Below are 12779 nucleotides of genomic sequence, written 5' to 3'. Positions count from 1 at the left end.
TGAAATTGCAATCGAATTTATAATTTCGATCAAAATTTAAAATTTTGGGTGGTAAAGTGAAAATTTCAAATTTTGTTGCTGAAGTTTCATAACTGTGGTGAAACAGTCAGTGCTTCGATCGTTTCTAGTCAAAACTTTGCGGTCGAAAAGTCGGTCGAAATTATATATATTTTTCAATCGTATTTTGAAATTCGACTAGTTTATGTTCGACCAGCTCTTTTTTGAAATTTTTTCCAATCATTGATGGTCGAAAATATTATATTCCGACAATAGTGGCCGCCTTTTTTTCTAGTGATAATTAAGTATAGCATGAGTATGCTTCTGTTCAAAAAAAAAAGTATAGCATGAGTATGCTACTTTTATAATATCAAAAAGGTGTGTGAATATATATGATTATCTTGCGCAATCATAGAACATAATTTTCGTAATCTGGAATATAAAAATAATTCATTCCACAAAAGACTGCCATCTGATTTTAACATATATGACCCATTACACCTGTTATAATTACAAATAATTTCTCTACCGATATTCTATTATATAGGCTTCGAAATTGATTGTTGATTCAGGACGTTATTTTCTAATATATATAGCAATGCATAATAACAACAATAGCTTATACACACACAGTTCTGCCCACTGCCCAGCACATCTATGAGCGTGTTGGGCGCCCTCTAATTTACCATGAAATACCTCCCCGAGAAGTTTAACAGAATTTTGTAATGAATGAGTTTGGCTATGTGACGGCCTCCGGTTTTTGACTTGCAGCCAGATTTTTTTTTTTTTTGACAGGGACTTGCAGCAAGATTTTATATCATCTCTTATCATATTAAAGTAATATATTTTATTCATAAAAACTTAAAATAATGACATATTATTTTTAATATATTACTAATTAATGAGTATAATCCGTATGATCAAAACAAAATATCTTACAGATTCACCAAACTTTTACATAAAAATTTTAGGAAGAAATTTGAATCGCATAAATCTTTTGAAAGTAGTGATTACACTACATGATAGTAGTGACGAGAATTTTCATCTAGATCATTTAAACAAAGAGGAAGATGATGGCAATTTACTGTTTGATGAAATGTGAGTAAGGTTGGAAGGGTTCTCTTTAAAAACAAAAAAGTTTGGAAAGGTTAAATGTGCTCATGATAATATTGGGATGGTTAAGAAATTAGGGAAATTACTAGGTATTCTTAATTTTCTTACTGTTTTATTATTTTTCAAAATATTTACGAAAATACTATTTGCAACTAAAAACAATTTTATTCGATTTTTTAATACACAATCTGCAACTAAATACAACTTAAAACAACTAGTATTCGGAAAAAATTGGAATTACTTTCGATTATATTGTATGCAGTGGCGGAATTAGAAGGAGGCTAGAGGATGTTAGAGCTACCCCTGACCCCTGACCTCTAAAAAAAGTGTAAATATCTTTTTTTTACCTCCGCTGAATTATAAATGTCAACATAATTTTTTAAAAAGTCCAACTATAAATCGAGAGGGGCTTGTTTTGTAAAATCATATTAAAACATATAAAGAATTATTTAACAGAAAAAGAATAAGAAGTGCTGATTTACAAATTAAAACAAATTAATATTTAGAAATTAGAATGATAATTTAGACTTTTTTGTTAGTTTTAATTATATTGATTTGTTAGTTCCTAGAATCATATTGTGAATTTGGTTAGGGGTGCTTGTAAGATAAAGAATATGCTTCAATAAAGACAACAAAAAGTTAAACAAAACTATGTTTAGAAAGTAGTGAGATATTTTTTTAGTCTTTTTTGGGTGATCATTGGCAGTGAAATGCTTGGGGATATAATTAAATATTTGAGCCATCCCAAAATTTTAATCCCAGTTCGGTCACTGATTGTATGCTGATTTTGTTGTACGTGGTTGTATATAGTTCGAACACGTAAATTTGAAAAAAAAAATGAAAATACAATTTATTCATAATTTTTTGAAAAATAAATTTTTGCAAAAAATAAAAATGACGAGGTTGATACGATAAATAGTGTGTTTTAGTTAGGAATTTATTTCAAAGACTCCAAAGGTCAATGGTGAGGAGCGTGATATTACGAAGAGGAGAACAAATTCAAACGTGGTTAATTTGGTTTCAAGCTTAAATATCGGTTAACCCGTGTTTTTTTTTCTTGACAATGCAGGCTTATATGCCTTACAAATTAATATCTGTTCTAGGTTTCAGGAGTAAGTAAATGTTATTTAGTGGAATGTATTTTTGTTGTTGGACTAACAAGATTGCAGGAATTATAAAATTCAGGGAGAGTTCTGGTATTATAAAATTCAGGGGGAGAATCTCCTGAAATAAGTGTAATCATCAAAAAGGGGAGATTGTAAATCACAAGTTTTGATGATCACACTTCAGCAAGCTGCTTTAATATAAAGCCTACTCTTTTGATATTACTTGCTTTAACCTGCCGTTTTGTATCTGCTAATTCAATTTTGCAGTAGTTGAAAACAGCGAGCTGTTATGTGATAACAGCAAGCTGAACAGAGTCTGGACAGAAGCTGTGTTCTACCTAGATTTTCTACTCAGATATTTCTACAAGGGTTAGGACTTATATATTGTAAATTCTCTGTTTGATCGCTCACGGATTGAAAACTTGAAATTAAGTCATCCAACTTAAAAAGTTTTCATTCACATTATTATACTCTCAAAAATTTTCATTCGGATCACTAATCATTACTAGGGGTGAGCAAAACCGAACCGAAACCGTAAAACCGTAAAACCGAACCGAACCGTATAATTTCGGTTCGGTTCGGTTTCATTTTTTTCAAAATTTCGGTTAATTCGGTTTTTCGGTTTAAACCGAAAAAAATATCGGTTCGGTTCGGTTTCTGATATAATATTTCGGTTTAAACCGAAATAACCGAACTTTTTATTATGTATAAAAAATATATATTTTATATACATTATTTATGGATAATCCTAGAATCTAATGTCCTAAACTCTGATTAAGGATGTCATTTGCTAACTTTTTATGTAGTTTTAGATCAGTTTTGCTGATCAGCGAGCTTATTAGGCACAATTCTGCCTGATCTCAGTGTGTGGGTTGTATATAAATCAGGGCCGGTTTTTGAGACGTGCAAGGTGGGCGACGGCACAGGGCCCCAAAACTATAGGGGCCTCAAAATTTAGAACTCAATGTTTTATTTAATAAAAAAAAATTTAGAGAATGAAATTGAAAATTAAAAATTTTATATATATTTTCATTCTTTTTATTTATAGACAAATAATTACATAATCTAATAGATTAGTTTATTATGTCTATTTGCATTTTAAATTCTTTTGTGTTGTATCTTTACTTTTTTTATAATAATTATTCTTTTATTAAATGTTTTCATAATGTTTTTTACATATGATATTTTTCCATATGTACTATAAATTTCATTCTTTTCAATGAAATATAGATATATCTCAAATAAATTCATATATAAATTTTGTTTAAAATATTAGAATTACTGATTATTTAATAGCATTATTTATTTTATTTTAAGTGACCTGTTTTAATTTTATAAAAAAATAATATTTTAATTATTTATTTACTTTTATAATATACATATTTTTTTTATCATTTGGGGCCTAATTCATATTTTAGCACAGGGCCCCAAAATTCTCCCAGACGGCCCTGATATAAATCTAAACTGAAGATGAGAAGATTGCATCCATTACCACGACCGTAGATGGGTAGATAGAGTATGCTTTGCTTTTACTGGTTTTACGGCTTTATAGTGCTATGATCTCTAATTTGAAACGCCTGGTATGAGCTATTTCGCACAGCACAAACTCTCTGGTGCATTATAGTTACAGAGTTTTTAAGAATTTCGGTTTTTCCAAACCAAAACCGAAACCGAACCGAAATAATTCGGTTGGTTCGGTTCGGTTTAAAATAATAATTCGGTTCGGTTCGGTTTAAGGAAAAAGCATATTTCGGTTTTCGGTTATTTCGGTTCGGTTCGGTTTTGAACCGAACCGACCGAATGCTCACCCCTAATCATTACACTCGGTTAAAAATTAGGATTTAAATCGCTAGATTATATTTTGTCCAATTTTGTACTCCAATACTTTGTTTGTGTGCACTCCTCCATACAACTTTTAATAGCATAAAAACTAGAAGAAACTTTTACATCATTCTACGGCCATCATAATTCTGTGTATATTGCCTACATGGGCATCATCTTTAGCAACTGAACTAAACCAAATACAAACCACAATAATAACACACAAACCAATCACCAGTTCTTCACTTCATTCTTTAAAAAATCGATTCTTTTTGGTATTTCTTTCCAGTTTTCACCAACTCAAGCATGTATGGTTCTTAATCGTCTTAACTAAAAACCTGTTAATTACACCTCTGCTTCAAGAATCAAACTCTCCTCAACCCACCCAAAATTGTTGCACCCAGCATTGTCACGTCTTAGGAACCTTTTCGTCCTGGATTAACTTCAGTCCATTAATACGTCTTCTCTAGACACATATCAACAGCTGTTGATTTATCTTTGGAAAAAATAAAAAGATATATATGATTCCATTCTTAGGTTAAGCTGAATTGGATAGGGTTTGTAGCTTCTATATTCACATAGACACACCAAGATAAATCTTCATTTTATTCTCTATGATTTTGAAATTAAAAATGAGGTGCATTCACATCCACGCATGCACACTCTACCGGTGTATAAGGTTTTGGTATACCCTCCACCGGAGTAAATTGCGGTCGATTCAAATTCATTTTTCTATTCAAAAGTTGTTCATCCCTTTTAATTGGTTAAAGCATGCAAATTTGGGATGTTGATAGAGAAATTTGGCGGGCTGGTTGAGCAAAATTCGTGGTACACATTGAAGACATGCAGCACCCCACCATGCCAGACTAATTAATTCCCTATATATATACTCTGATAGTTCAACTAGCTAGTTGCCATATGTGGAAACTAGAAAAATTCAGATTTTCAGATTTTGTACTCATGGACAATCATATACATACTCTGATAGTTCAACTAGCTAGTTGCCATATGTGGAAACTGAAAAAAAAAAACAGATTTTCAGATTTTGTACTCATGACAATCTGACTAATTTAATGAAATTGTGCAAATTCAGATTTTGTTGATTGAACTATGGAAGTGTGATAGTTCAACTATAGTTGGCATATGTGGAAACTAAATACACTAATTAATTGGTTGATTTTGTACTCGTCGACAACTCAACTTGTTTAACGAAATTATGCAAATTCAGATTGTGTTGATTGAAGTACTATCGAATTTTTAATTAAAAGACCCTGGTACACCAATTTTGAAGACATGCACGTGGCCTGCAAGCCCTATACGTATGTACTCATCACCATTTCAGGCTTCACTATAAGTAGAGTGCATGGTAATGCCTCCATGCAGCATCACATACAGTCACAGTTCATAGTTTACTCACTATAGAATAATGGCAGCTATATTTTCAGTTTCTTCTCTGATCAACTTTCAGAGAGTTACCCCATGCAAGCCTAAAGCGGTGACGGCCTACAGGTCTGTCATCAAATCCGTCGCTGGAAAAGTAAAGGTTCCAGCTCCCCCAAAGCCTACTGTAATTAAGGAGATCGGGGAACTACAAACCTTGCCTGTGGGACAACAATTTCTTCCAGTCTATGAAAACTGAATACACTGTAATTTTTCGTTTGTTTTTTGTTTTAGTATTGTGTGTCATTTATATACAGTTGAACATAAGTACGATTATTATGCACTAATTGAATGTCATATAATGTAACAGGGTGAAGCAATTGATGCACGAGCTTCTGAGTTGAAAGAAGAGGTGAGAATGATATTCAAAAATGTGGCCGAGCCGTTAGATCAGCTTGAGCTCATTGATCAGTTGCAGAGAGTTGGATTGGACTACCATTTTCAGGATGAAATTAAACATGCCTTAAAGAGCATACAACATAATGGTCAGAATAGTGAGACTACTTCTGATAAGAACTTGCATGCTACTGCTCTTGAATTCAGGCTTCTTAGACAGCATGGGCATTATATATCCTCGGGTAAGATCTTTCACCAAATTTGAGTGATTTTGACTGCATGGGCATGTATCACGCCATTTTAACTGCATTAGCATTGTATCACGAATAGTCATTTTGACTGTATGGACATTAAATATGCTCAGGTAAGCAGCCCCCGTTACAAGAGAGTGAAACAGCCCAATTGAAAAAGCCCCCAAATATATCTTGGCCCATTTATAATATATATATATAATATATTACCTAGAATTAAAAACAATCTCATATCAAAACTTTCAGTCTTCCAAACTTACGCCTTCTTCGTGGAGAACACATCATGTGGGCGTATGTATCAAATTCTATACTACTTTTATTGCTTGAATCAATACCCATACCAATTAACTTCATTCTCAAGGATAAAAAAAATATTATTATTAGCCAAATTTTTTTATATAGCACAAGCCCCTGAATGTTTAGGACGGGCCTGTAGGGATGGCAGAAAAAACCGATCTGAATGGATACCCGACCTTTTCGACACGAATGGATTTTACCGAACCCGATATTTTGAATTTGGATTTGGATTTGGATTTGATTTTTAGACCCGAACGAGTTTGGATTTGGATTTGGATATTAGGTATTCCGTATCGAAACCCGACCCGAAATCCGAACCCGATCCAAACCCGAAATCCGAAAAAAAATCCGAATAATATCAATTATAAATTATATATTATTTATAATCTTTTGGTCCATGATATCTATAAATACTTATAATTTCAATTTACAGTATTATTTAATAATATTATATATTATAGTAAATTACTAAATAGTAAATAAATACAGTATCTACCTTTTCAATTACCAGGCTTATTAGGGTTTGTCTTCTTCTAGAATCCATTGTATCTCTGTCCATCCATCTCTTCATCTATCTTAGCGTTTCAATTCATATCGACAAACCCTAGTCTTGAATTTTAATTCAATTATTATGTGTGAAGATGATGCAAGAGAGTGGAGTAATTCCACCACAGATGGCTCCGATGGCGATCGAACCCCAGCAACAACAACAATACCAGCACGCGCCGCCGCCGATGAATTAAGAGCAGTGGATGATGATGTAGGCTCAGGCCCAGGCTCAACAGTCTCCTCAGGCCGTCGTCACGCCGCCGTACTACTCGGCGTCTCCTGCGTCTGCCTCGGATGAGATTCACTCGCTTTGGTGTTTGGATAATTCGGGTTTGGATAAATCCGAACCCGATCCGAAATCCGTTGGATCGGGTTCGGGTTTTGTTTTTCAAATCCAAACGGGTTCGGATCGGGTTCGGGTTTGGTGAAAATTTTCGGGTTCGGGTTCGGATATCACAGATATCCGAACCGACCCGACCCGTTGCCATCCCTACGGGCCTGCGGGTAAGATCTTTCTTGAAATTTGAATTCAGGAAAGGAAAATGATTGGTGCACATAATTGTGTACAAAAACATATACATAATGACATGTGGCGGGTTTTAATTGGAATGGCTCCCTGCATTTACATCAACAACCCCAATTAAAATTCATCACATCACTTGCTACATCATTATGTACAAAAAATTTGTACACAATTATGTGCACCTAGGCCCTAGCAGTACTCTTCCGGAAGTAGTCATTTTGACTGCAGAATTGCTCAGACGCGATATCTTTACTAACATATACTCCCTCTGTCCCATTTTAACTGATGTTTGACTTTTTAACACGTATATTGAGATGTAAAAAAACAATATCTACACTCAATAAAAAATTTCAATTCTTATATCAAATAAAAGTTTAGACTCTAAACTTTTATTTGATATAAATTTTATAAAAAATAATCATGTTTAGATGTAATTTTTTTAACATCTTAAAATACGTGTAAAAAAGTCAAAAGCAGTTAAAATGAGACGGAGGGAGTATTTACTTTTGACTGGGCAGAGGGCTTTAACAAATTTACCCAAAATGGGATCTTTGATGAAAGTATTCATTCAGATGTCCAAGGACTGTTAAGTTTGTATGAGGCCTCATATTTTTCTGTGGAAGGAGAGTCCCTCATGGAGGAGGCTTCGTTGTTAACAAGTAGATTACTTAAAGAGTGCCTCGAAAATACCATGGATTCGGATCTCGAGATGCAAGTGAGACATGCTTTACATCTTCCACTACAATGGAGTGTCCCTGCATTTGATGTAAGGTGGTACATAAATTTGTATCAAAGAAGTGGTGTCATGATCCCAGCAATTCTGGAATTTGCAAAGTTAGACTTTAACATCAGGCAAGCGTTGTACCAAGAAGAGCTCAAGGAATTGTCGAGGTAAAATTTAATTTTATACATGTATAAGTTAATTGATACATTAAACGACTATAGATTCTTAACTAATACAAACCCTTTTGAGATTTAGCTGGTGGACTAGATTAGACATGGGAAAGAAACTTCCCTTTGCCAGAGATAGGCTGGTGGCATCTTATCTGTGGGGTATGGTGGCTTCAAGCGACCCTCAACATAGATCTTGCAGAGAAGCGATGGCCAAATCAGTGGAGCTGATTGGTGTTTATGATGATGTTTATGATGTTTATGGTACACTGGAAGAGCTTGAACTCTTTACAAATGTGGTCCAGAGGTAGTTAATCTTTGTATTATAAAATTTTACTATTTTTTGGTAAATTTTGAAATTTAAAAAAGTGAAACGTTCAAAAAGAAAGAAAGTAGTAACATATAGCAGTAATTGCACAAAACAGAGCAGTAAGGTGAGTACTGTTTTTCTAATCATTACAATCCATGTGTCTTGACACGTTATTTGGAAAAAGAATTTGGGACAGAATTTGGGGTACATAGCATTACTCATTATCATTGTCTAATCATTTGTGAACATTAGGTGGGATATAAATGCAATGAAAGAGCTTCCGGACTACATGAAGTTGTGCTTCTTGTCATGGTACAACTTTGTCAATGAAACATCCTATGACATCCTCAGGGACCATAACATTGATATTTTACCCCACCAAAGAAAATGGGTATGCTTTCCTATATATACACACTTGCTTTTCAGATTGTGATGCTGCTTCCCCTAAAATGACTAAGGTGGTGTTTGATAACCGCTTATAAGCCCAGTTTCTGGGTTTATAAGTTAGAAACACTTATTCGTATTGTTTGCATAAAAAGTCAAGAATTACTTAAAAAAAGCTAAGAATACTAGCTTTTGTTTCATGACTTCTACTTCTTTTCCAAACACTTTAATCACTTATAAGTCTTAACTTGCTTCTAACTTCTACTTCACTTTTTTACTTTAAGCAATAAGCACTTATTTTAAGCTCACTCAAACGGCCCCTAAATCTTATATTGCAGATCAATGATTTATTCAAGCGTTACTTGGTGGAGGCGCGGTGGTATAACAGTCGATACCAGCCAACACTAGAGGAGTACTTGGGGAATACATTTGTGACAGTAGCAGGCCCCATTGTAGCTCTATACGCCTACATCTATACAGCAAATCCGATCAAGAAAGAAGAACTAGAGTTCATAGAGAACTTTTCTGATATTATACGCTTGGCCTATGAAATTTTTCGGATAAGTGATGATTATGGAACTTCTGCGGTACAGAATCTAAATTCTTCCAAAATTTAAGATACAGTAGTGGATTCAATCTAAATAGTACTTACATTCATTTTGTTACAGCCTGAGCAAGCGAGAGGAGATGTTCCGTCCTCAGTATAGTGCTACATGTCGGATGCTGGTGTTTCAGAAGAAGTTTCCCGCGAGCACATGATGGATTTGATGAGGAAGAAATGGTCGCAAATAAATAAGCTCAGATTTTCCGAAGAGTACAATAATCCTTTATCGTGGCGTTATGTGGATATCATGCTGAATGTGACGCGAATAGCCCATTATTTGTATAATGCTGGAGAGGACAACTATGGTGTCGAAGATGGTTTAGTCAAGGCTACTCTGTATTCCCTTATCGTTGAGCCCATCCCTCTCTGAAAAATCATAACTCTGCGTATGTTAATTTTGTCTTGGTGTTTGCTTTGGTGTGCCTTCAAGAAAACACCATTAATAAGTTTGTATGAACGACGTATGTGAGTTTTAAGGGAAGAGCTTCATATTGTATCCTGCACTCTTTTCCATATAAATTGTCTTTGGCTTTCTTGACAGAGCAATCAAGTCTAATAAAATTTAACATTTTAACTACTGCATCTCCTATCATTATAATTTTTAGCTAAAAGTGTACATGGCATTTCTTAAATAAAAATTATGGAGAACTGGTCATTTAACACCAAGCCCAAGTGAAAAGGGTTTCTACTGAATTAATTCAGCATCTGGGGTCGTCTCAACAGAGGAAAACACTAATCACAGCAACTTGGTTATAATGATCTCAAGAGTCATACAAATCTGTAACCAACTCTTCATTTATAAATATGATGATCAAATTTAGCTCACCTATATATTCTTGGTAAATAGACCAGTTCACAACTGCTGGCAGTTTAAAAATTATTCAAGTATTAATGTTACAGCTAAAGCAAAGATAGAATTCCAAGTGAACTGCTGAATTATTTACAAGAAGAGATAATATTTTACAACTAAACATTACAAAAGCCCCTATTGGTTAAAAAGCTTGTACCTCTAACAGCTTACTGAGTAGTGATCATCCCAATATGTAGAACATTACATATTCATACCTGCAAAAAATTTGAAGTCCTTTTACCCAGAACAAAATTCCATTTCCTTTCTAGAAGCTTGGACGGCTATTTTCGACCGGAAGTTATTTTCGACCAGATTGTGACGGTCGAAATTAGCCGCTTTTCTTGTAGTGTTGAAAATGGACCTTAACCCAAATCTCGGGGTAACCTCGGTGACAACTAAATATGCTCACGGAAAACCTAGAAAGGCGATGAGTTGAACATGGATGCTGACCTTTCGAAAACGGCCTGGCACCTTAAGTTCTTTTTCATTGAGCTGGGTGTTTCTTGAGATCATGTCAACAACTTGACTCATTGTCGGTCTCCTGCTTGCTGTTGCCTGTGTACAAAAAGGGCTATTTTTATATACCTAATCACTTCGTTCTCAGGGAATCCTTGCAGATCAGGATCTACCTTCACAAGCAAATAATGGCATCTCACAAAACTAAATTTTTGGTCAACTTTCAGAACTTTTAAGCTATTAGAGTTGGATTTAGGGGGTGTTTGTTTCCGGCTTAAAAGCCGAGCTTATGGGTTGATAAGTTAGGAGCACTTATTAACACTTTTGTTTCAGGACTTGTACTTCTTTCCCAAACACTTTAATCACTTATAAGTCTTAACTTGCTTATAACTTCTACTCCACTTTTTTATTTTAAGCAAGAAGTACTTATTTTAAGTTCACCCAAACGACCCCTTAATTGGTCCAGGCATGGTACAAATTCTCAGAGTATCATTTTATACTTTGGTTATTATTGATGATTTTCATAACATATTTGAAAAGAACTTTTCAAACTAAAAATGATATGTTCGAATCTATCTCCTCTTTATGCAAAAAGAATTAAAATCAACAAAAAAGAACATTATTATATAAGAATGAATCATTATAAAGAATTGGAAAATTCTAACTTCACTCTATTTTGTGCAAGAAAAGGAATTGCACATCATTTTCCCGCTCCTTGTACTCTTCGATATTGAGTTGTTGGAATGAAAAATATATTATTTATATTATTTTTAATTCAATAATTTATATAACACTTAACGAATATAATAAGGTTATTTGATTAACTTGTAAGGTTTCTTTTCATGTACTGCATCTGAAAACCGATACCAAAAATTTGTTTTGATCGACGATAAGTCAGATTTATAGCTTGTCTTCTTAGAAAACATCAATACGGATAGTAGAGTTATGTGAAGCATTAGAGCATCTCCAAGAGCCTCTTTGTTGGCTCCTAAATATAATATAAAAAATGTGGCTCTTAGTAATTTAGGACAAAGTTAAGAGTGTAAACTCCAACAATACTCTCTACATCTCTTCTCTATTTCATATTTTATTCATATATTGGGCTCCACTATAACAAAAGAGGGAAAGATGGAGGTTGATTGGAGGGAAGGATTTTTTTATTGTGAAAAAATAAGTTAGGAGCCATGTGGTGGCTCTTAACTTTGAGGAGAGAGGAGAGAGAAACAAAAGGCTCTTAAGATTTAAGAGTCACTTAAGAGTCTCTTGGAGCAACATTTTGCTTCTCCCTCCTCAAATATCAAGTTAAGAGCCTAAATGAAGAGCCTCTTGGAGATGCTCTTAAAACATGGGCTTTTTTTTATTAATAATCACGTTTTCAATCTTATTTCCAAAAATACTACCTTATCCAATCTTATTTTCAAAAATACTACCTTCTCTAAAATATTTCCAAACCTAACATCAGTGACTAAAAGGAAAAAAAATTAGTTGAGTGGCAAGTTTTTAAAAACATAATAAGTTCGGTGACAAAAAAATCTATTTTCCTAAATAGAAATGGAAAAAATGTTTTGAATTATCCTAAAAAGAAACTAGAAAAAGTATTTGGGGGGACGGATGAAATATAGAATAAGGTAGAATTAACATATCAACCACGTGAGAATCCTGTTTGTAATCTCATTGCAGACTCTGAATATTGACGCATACTCCCTCGGTTCCGGCATTATTGTTTATGACTTTACTTTTGCTTGCATGTATTCTGAGTCTTTTATAAAATGTAATTTCATAATATTTTTTTAAAAAAAATTGAATTAGTTTATAAAATAATTATTCAAGAAAAAATACGTGTTAAAAAAT

The 12779-nt window shown here is 33.8% G+C and overlaps 1 protein-coding gene across 1 annotated transcript; it reads left to right on the top strand.

Moving 5' to 3' along the window:
• The first annotated feature begins 5405 nt into the window (after positions 1–5405).
• LOC108202070 (terpene synthase 10) lies at positions 5406–10200 on the top strand. Its single transcript, XM_017370449.2, is given in 8 exon segments — positions 5406–5610; positions 5612–5683; positions 5788–6055; positions 7952–8324; positions 8413–8631; positions 8887–9025; positions 9357–9605; positions 9687–10200. Coding segments are annotated over 8 exon segments (1773 nt in total). The 5' UTR covers positions 5406–5463; the 3' UTR covers positions 9993–10200.
• The last annotated feature ends 2579 nt before the right edge of the window (positions 10201–12779 follow it).

The sequence above is a fragment of the Daucus carota genome, chromosome 1 (genome assembly GCF_001625215.2).
Source record: "Daucus carota subsp. sativus chromosome 1, DH1 v3.0, whole genome shotgun sequence".
Lineage (NCBI taxonomy): Eukaryota > Viridiplantae > Streptophyta > Magnoliopsida > Apiales > Apiaceae > Daucus > Daucus carota.
Note: the sequence above shows the minus strand (reverse complement) of the source record. Positions and strands in the feature narration are given on the sequence as shown.